The sequence below is a fragment of the Sorex fumeus genome, unplaced genomic scaffold (assembly GCF_029834395.1).
Source record: "Sorex fumeus unplaced genomic scaffold, SorFum_2.1 ptg000018l, whole genome shotgun sequence".
Taxonomy (NCBI): domain Eukaryota; kingdom Metazoa; phylum Chordata; class Mammalia; order Eulipotyphla; family Soricidae; genus Sorex; species Sorex fumeus.
This window is the reverse complement of record NW_026606075.1, coordinates 29367213-29375262: the sequence shown is the minus strand read 5'-3', so window position 1 is coordinate 29375262 and position 8050 is coordinate 29367213. Positions and strand designations below refer to the sequence as shown.

Sequence of the window (8050 nt, the reverse complement as noted above, 5' to 3'; positions counted from 1 at the left end):
TAGTGTGTGAGGGAAAATTTCAGTTTTAATTATTACAATAACAGTAATTCACAAACTTCTGCTATAAATTGGAATTATTTGTGGTGACCCTCTATGTGGGTATTTTGAGGGTATTCAGGTCAGATTCATGAAATGGTTGGTTATGCTATTCCTAAAATGAGTCCATTTATTTAAATAATAGTTGATATATATATATATATATACATATATATATATATATATATATATATATATATATATTTGGTGGGGGACATACTTGTCGGTGCTCAGGATTTACTCCTGGCTCTGCATTCAGGAATGATTCCTGGCAGTGCTCAGTGAACCATATGGGATGCCAGGGACCCAGGGACCAAACTTGGGTCATCCACATGCAAGGCAAGTGCCCTCCCTCCCCCCCCCCCACACACACACTGTTCTATCGCCCTGATCCCAATATGATTGATTCTCTCCCTCAGAAATAAAACTGGGTGGTTGATGGAGTTTATTACTGGTTTTGGCTCTGAGGTGACAGTCTTTAAACAGCCCATGGAGAAAGAGGCTTAAGTATATAGGATCCAGACATTACAGCAATGGTTTCAAACCAGCCATAGATTAGAAACATATGAGGTCCTTTATAAGATGGGGATGTATCTTAAGGGTAGATTACAAGCCTTGCATGAATAAGACCCTGGGTTTAATCTTCAGCACCACCAAATACAGAAAGCTAGTGGTGTCCAGACCCCTACTCTAGGCAGGTTAAGTACAATTCTGTAGTGTTGGACCTGGGCATGAGTACTTACCATGCTGGTAATTCTAAGCAGGCAGCCAAAGTAAAGAACCATTTATTGCCTTGAATGCTAGTTTTTATTACTGCTAGTTTAAACTCTCCAACTGGAACATGTCAGAAGGCCAGCTCATCAGACAAGGTGCCAGGAAAGTTTTGGGGTTAATTTGACTCTCCTTTGCCCAGGCTTTCCCACTGAGGTTGGGAATTCTTCCTGCCAAGCCCCTTTCCTCCACTGTGGTATGTGCTGATTGACCAGGGAAAGCTCCCCTTTTCTACCCTTCCTCTTGCCAAAGTTTGCCTTGCCTGAAGAGAGATGGCTCACTTCAGCAGAGAACTGTGTGAAACAGAGAGTATAGTGTTTCTTCGGTTTGTGAATAAGGTTGAGGTCCAGAGGACCTTGGAAACCATATGCGGTTAAGATCTGAACAATCTTCTAGACCAAATATTGGGGTTTAATATTCATCTCTGAGCAAAATTGCTCTCAAATGAGATCTCAGTGTGGATTATGAAGCCTGTCTAAGATTGTGTGGTTTATTAAATGCAGGGACTTCTTTGGTGTTTTCAAATCTCTTTCTTTGATCACTTTTCAAAGATGCACATTAGCAGCTCTGCTAGGATAAGTAATATAATATAGTTTCATTTTTTCCCCCCAGCTAGACCTTGAAACTCTTCATCCCAGCTAATGAGTTACCCACAGAGGATGATAACTATCTGTTTCTCCTTGGAGGTGGAAAACAGCCATGTTCTCTATCTCAAATTGTGGGTTCTCCTAGGGGATAAGTAGGGCAGGGAGAGTGGACAGAGGGGTCTCTTCACATGCTCATGACCCTCCCTTTCTCCTTCTATTTCCTAAAGGACCAGGAACCACCAAGACAACCAAGCCCTCAGCTGTGCCTCCAGGTCCCCCTGTGTATTTGGACCTGTGCTATATTCCCAACCACAGCAATAGTAAGAATGTTGATGCCGAGTTTTTCAAGAGAGTAAGGTCGTCCTACTACGTGGTGAGTGGGAATGACCCTGCCGCAGAGGAGCCCAGCCGGGCTGTCCTGGATGCCTTGTTGGAAGGCAGGGCTCAGTGGGGCAGCAACATGCAGGTAAGATCCCTGGACCGTGTCCCTGTGACTGTGCAGCTGCATTCAAGAGAGAGGGAAGGAATCTGGGTTAAAGAGGCACCGTTGGCATTGTTGACATCCCTCGGGTCTGTCACACATGAACTATCCTGAGCACAGAGTGGAATTCACATATGGAAGAGTTTGATGTGTTCCATACTCTACCTTTCCCAGTTCTCATCACATACCAAGAGAATGCATATCTGGTCATATTCCCATTGAGAACTGCTATGGAATGGTCTTTACTTTCGGGGGCCTAAAGAACAGACCCAAACTAGGACTACCGGTGTTTAGCAAGTCAGCTTTCCCTGTGAAGTTAAATTCCACGGGAGCTGAATATGGTACCAGCAGGCTTGTACCAGACCCCCCAACATTTATGACTAGCCACAGACTACCCAGTTATTTTGCTTTCGATCTTTGTATCTATTAGACTGATTGCATAATATCACATAGACTTGCTTATTTAATGAGATCGAAATCTAATGAGAAGTACCCAATGTAATGGCCTCTTAATGAAAACTAGATGGAATTTTAACAATTTCAGCCATTATCTACCCACCCACATCAATCCTTCATTTCCAGCTATATGCATGCATTAAAGGTTCAGATCTTATTTTCTCAGAATTAAAATATTAATTATCTATGATTAAAAGTCGTGGAGCTATAACAATTGCTATTAAATTTTGGATTAATTGCTGAATATCTTTAATGCAAAATTTACCAGTTGTGCTAAAACAAATACAGAGAAATTCTACATTACCTCAAGCTCTTTTTTTTTTACTCTGACGCATTGAAAAAGACTGGTAAATATAGATGAAAAAATTAATCTATCATTAGATTTTTTTGGTTTTGATCTTCAGCTCCCCAGAAAAACTTAACCTTCTGGTTCTTGGAAGGGGTTCAAAAGTTCTTCGAATTTCTTGAGAACAGGAGAAAATGTTATCTTTTTTTCAATTGTCCAATTGTTGCATCTTTTATTTATTTATTTTTTTGCATTGGATTTCTGGGTCTGTCTTCATCAACGAATGTCTCTCTCCCTGCAGGTGACACTGATCCCAACCCATGATTCAGAAGTGATGAGGGAGTGGTACCAGGAGACGCACGAGAAACAGCAGGACCTCAACATCATGGTTCTTGCGAGCAGCAGCACCGTGGTTATGCAAGATGAATCCTTCCCTGCATGCAAGATTGAACTGTAACCGCCAAGGTCCGCCACACCACAGGATTTGAACTTTGTCTCCAGAAATTCTCCAATTTGAAACCACCTTTTCTAAAACATCAATTCATCTAAATAAGTTGCTCAACTGTTACCTGCCAAATGCTATGCTGTGTCACGGTGATGGAAGTCACTAATATTTCTCACTTTTTGCCGATTGCTAAGGGAAGTAACAGTATTCCCAAAGTAGGGTTCAAGTTACTGCAAAATTACCTACCACAGTTCATCTCTGCTGAACATTTGGAAACCATGCACTAGCCAACCCAACTGATTTTTGCTAGGTAGAGGCATTTGTCTTAGAGAGAGAGCGAGCAAGAAAGAGAGAGAGCGAATGCGTGCGCATCAAGAGAAGAGAATGCAGGAGAGAGGAGAGAATGAGAAAGAAAAAGAATGCAAAAGAAGGGTGATGGAATGATAGAGAGTGCTGGTGAGACACCCAGAGAGAATAAGAGACAGCAGGAGGGGTGAGGGGGGAGCATAACCCATGGTGAGGTCTGCATTTCCTCAGGCATCTTTATTCTGTAGTCTGCAGAGGCAGAATTTTCAACTTGTGTCAGTCTGAGTCATCAAAAAGGGTCTTAATTTTCTAAAGCAAGTTGGTGGAAGACAATACAAAGAACATTAGCGGGCATGTGAGATTTTCTCGCCTTAATTAAGCTCCTTCAAGTTTGAAGGCTGCACACTGACATAACTTAGTGAGTGTAGACTGGGTACACAAGGGTTTGAACCCCAACTCAGTACTCCCAGACTCTTCAGACAGCAAGTAGATTGATCTAAGGCATGCTCCCAGCGTTCTTACGCCCAGTTAGTCCACTGATTCAATTTACCTGCATGCGGAAACACCCAAGTCCACCCTGATTAACAAGCCAATACCAAAGCAGTTGGGAGTACATATGGTAGACAATTTGCCTTAGAAAGCGACTTGAATGTACAAAGAAACTTGATGCACTTATTTTTTAATGTGAGACCACAAGTTTATAAAAACATCCGTGTAGGATTATAAACACTCCAGTTAAAGGAGCAGGTGTGTGCACGAGTGTGGGGGTACTAGAAGCTGAGCTGACTGGTGCAAGTTTGAGGCCAAGTCACAAGTGTCCCATATCACTTCCGTGCACCTGCACCCCTCAGCCAAACAAGTTGAGATTTTTGTAGTTTCTTTACTACTGCACATTCAAGGTTGAAATGGCTTCTATGGTCAGAACTGGGCAAACAGTGAATCTTACGGTGGAAGAATTTCTCAGCAAATGTACAGTATTTACCTTTCTCTGTCTTACATTGGCTTTTTTTTTTAATTTTCAACTAATTTCAGCCTCATTATGGGAACAAGTGTACAGAAGAACTTTTTTTAAGCTATGTGAGAACTTTTCATAGATGAACTTTATAACAAATGTTTTCATTTACAGGCAAATACAAGGAAAAACTCAAGTGACAGTTCTTTTTTTTTTTTAAGTATCGTAAGACAAGAACAAAAAATAATGTTTGAAGTTCTGGTGAGATTGAAACCTGATATTGCAGTAATAATATTTATTAAAAACCCATAATTACCAGGAATAGTGATACCTCCCACCCCTTGATGCCATAACATAACTATCTTGAGTACATGTTCTTTGAGAGTGGTGGACCTAAAGACATGCTAGGCTACTTACTTGTACAGGCCAAGTCCATCACCTAATGGTTCCCGCATACTTCTTCCAAGATCTTCATCCATGAGGTAAAAGAGTCAAGATGAGCTCAATGAACACTAGCAAAATTTTGCTTTGGGGTATTCTTTTCTGTGGGGGGGCGGGGAACACATAAAAGAAATAATGAATGGAAAGCAAATGAATTCCCAACTCCTGCAGTTTATCACGTATAATTCAGAGATCATTTCCAGCATTGTCCGCATTGAATGATGAACCTGGGAAGCGAGCTCACAATTAAAACTGCCATCACGTTTCAAGATGCAGATCAGTGCACCCGTGTTCAGATGTGGCAAACCTCTCAGTGACGACTGTGCCGTGCTATGTCATTTCCTGCAGACTCTAAGATCTATGGAGTTTAGTGAACAATGACCTCATTTTATTTTCTATGTCAGTTATTTATTTTGAAGTTAACATTTTTGTTTATTTTTGTCTGATAAATGTGTGTTTTGCACTGCTAACTACTATGAGGGTTTAAACAATGCTTCTTCAAGGTCTCTTCGCTGTGGACCTGTGCAGTCTACTTAATGCTGTGAATTACATTTTTCAAATGTTTAATTTTTTAAAAAAATTAATATTCTATTTTTTTTAGGCTTCTCTAGGAATGCAGCTTTTATTTATTACCCCATTTTGTTCGAGTTCTTAATAACAACACATTGGTTAAGGGTACAAAACAAACAATGGAAACTCATGGTACCAAAACTAAATTTCATTGACTATAAATACATCTACTTCAGACTTATTTTCTGAGACAACCTAAGATACTCAATTTAATTATTGAATGACACATTGTTGAGTTGGTCCGCATGATGTATGGGAGGAGAAGCAGATTTCTCCCTTCTTGCCAAATCAAAACTCTGGTTGATTTTTCCTTGATTGAAGTTGGAATTGTTCTCCAGTTTCCCAAATTAAATTTATTTGCCACGCATTATTTTGTTTTTTAGAAATATGTAAGCATTTATTTTTATTTTTGCTATGGTTTATTGGGAAGCTATCACTTTCCAGCTGTCTCTTTTTTCCTATGAAATATATTAGTACATTCTCCATCCATTGTTCTCAGTTATGGCCACAGAACTTGAGCATACCCAAAACATCAATATTTGCATTACAGGTCGCTCCTGTCCTTCCAAACATCTTTTCTACCTGTGTGACTAACCTAATTTTGCTAGTTCCATTAAGTACACAATTAGTTTTGTAACAACCATCACAATGTACCATGTACGTTCATGGTAAGAGCTAAAGATTGACACAGACTTCTAATTCATACAATTACTTAGTTCAATTGCGTAGATTGAATATTTGAGTGGAAGGAATTGACACCGCTTAAACGATGGGATTCCATCAAGATAGCATTCATGATCATGACTTTTTTAGTAGTATTCTTAAAATTCTACAGAGACTAAAGGTAGCGATGATCCTCCGTTTTCAATTCTAACTAATTCTATCCCCTTCTCAAAACCCAACCCTGTGCATGCTTTCTCAGTCTTGTGGTGGGACTGAATACAATGACTGAATCTCTTCTCTCCCCGCCCCTACACCTGCCCCGACCCAACCCCCTCTCTAATGCCATTTCCATGGATTAAAAAAAAGAAAAAAATTTTTTTTCTCCTTAACCTTACATATCCTAGTGAATGGTTTTCCCAGTGTATATGGATGTTTTATGTGTCTCCAATAGCTTATGCAGTTTAGGAGCTTTCCAATACTCATTTAATAAGATTTAATCATTTGCTCATGGAAATTTTACCACCTACCGTTTCCCCTCTGTTATCAAATCTGAGCTCTCAGGAGCTGCTCTACAATTCTGAAATGACTTTATTTTATTTTTGCCTCTCTTTAGTCACCTGTCACAGGAGGTTCTTGCTCAGTAATGATATTGTGAGTTAGAGTAATAGCTTTTTCTTTCCTTTTCTGGCGCTTGAGATTTAGAAGAAAAGATCCTGTTTCCATTGGAAAGGAACTGTAAGCTTGTCTTCTAACCAACTGAACAACACACCGAAAGCAGCCTAGGAATGAGTATTTCTTTGAAAGCAATTAGGTTATTCACCTGGTATTAAAACTACGATTAAGAAAAAAAAATCTGTGACTTCATTCATTTAAAAGGCAGCATCAAAAACCGAAAAGGAAGGGGGAAAAATTAGTAGCTTCTCTGCAGCCAATTGGAGCTCCTCGAAATAGGAGCCGTAGAGAGGAGGCGTGTAAACTTGGCTGCCCTTTGGCCCTTGGCCAGCGCCTGGCTAGAGCCTGGCAGGGGCCCAGCAGAGCCCAGTGGGCCCGGGGGCCTGTAGCTCTCTGTCTCTGTGGCCCTGGGAAGATGTGGTCTGAGCCCCCGCTGAGAAGCACCTCCCACTCCTCTCTCTTGTTCTGAATGGTGTTTGTGTCAGTCTGCAGCTGTGTATGGTATTACGTCTTATAATCCTGCATCACTTCTATCCTATCCAGTCATATCTAATGTAGAAAATTAGTTTCCAGTGAAAGTAATATGTAGTGCTTTTATGATATTTGTGTGCAATATCCCCTCTTCCATTGAGGATATTTGATGTAAAAGAAAAAAAAACTCAGTTCCACAATAAAATACAAAAGTGGCAAAAGTTCATGTGTGTGCTGTGCTGTCTTTCATTTTGTGTTTGTTCCCGAGTTGAGCGCACCCAGAGTTAAGGTTGGCCACCTGGAGGGAGAGGGAGCAGGCAGCCAAGAGTCCTGCCTCAGGGGTAGCCTGGAGCGAGAGCTTTCTGACTTCTGGCAAAGCTGAGGAGACTTGCTACTGATTTCTACAGCTGCTACTTCTTGACATGGGGGGCTTAAGGACAAAAACTGTGGGTAAGAGATATTATTTCTTGAAAAGTAAAAGTAAAATAGTCCAAGGCAGTTAGAAGGAGGGTTAAGTTAAATTCCCAAAAGGTTTTGTTCCAGCTCTGTCAAACGCAGCTGCATGACCTCAGCCACCATATTCATATGGAGTTTCCTTTGCTCTCCTCTGCAAAATGAGAGAATTTGGTTAGATGATTGAACTGGATGGTTTCTCCCCAGGCTGACTTCCTGGAGCACACCGTAGCTGCCCTTCTGGGTTGTTAGACCCAATACTTCTCCTCTCCTTGGTGTTTTACTCTGCTTAAAAATAAGCACAATAGAGGGTCTTGCACGCAGCCGACATGGGGTTCAATTCACAGCATCCCATATGGTCCCCTGAGCACTGCCAGGAGTAATTCCTGAGAGCAGAGCCAGGAGTAACCCCTGTGCATCGCTGGGTGTCATCTAAAAAGCAAAACGAATTAGCACAATA

The 8050-nt window shown here is 40.9% G+C and overlaps 1 protein-coding gene across 1 annotated transcript in view; it reads left to right on the top strand.

Annotated features, from left to right (window-relative positions):
- Positions 1-4869, top strand: part of MAP1B (microtubule associated protein 1B) — a 108374-nt gene extending 103505 nt beyond the window's left edge. The window contains exons 6-7 of the mRNA XM_056112524.1: positions 1622-1860; positions 2919-4869. Of these exons, the coding sequence (XP_055968499.1) occupies positions 1622-1860; positions 2919-3074 (395 nt within the window). The 3' untranslated portion in view covers positions 3075-4869. The remainder of the gene's footprint in view (positions 1-1621; positions 1861-2918) is intronic.
- The last annotated feature ends 3181 nt before the right edge of the window (positions 4870-8050 follow it).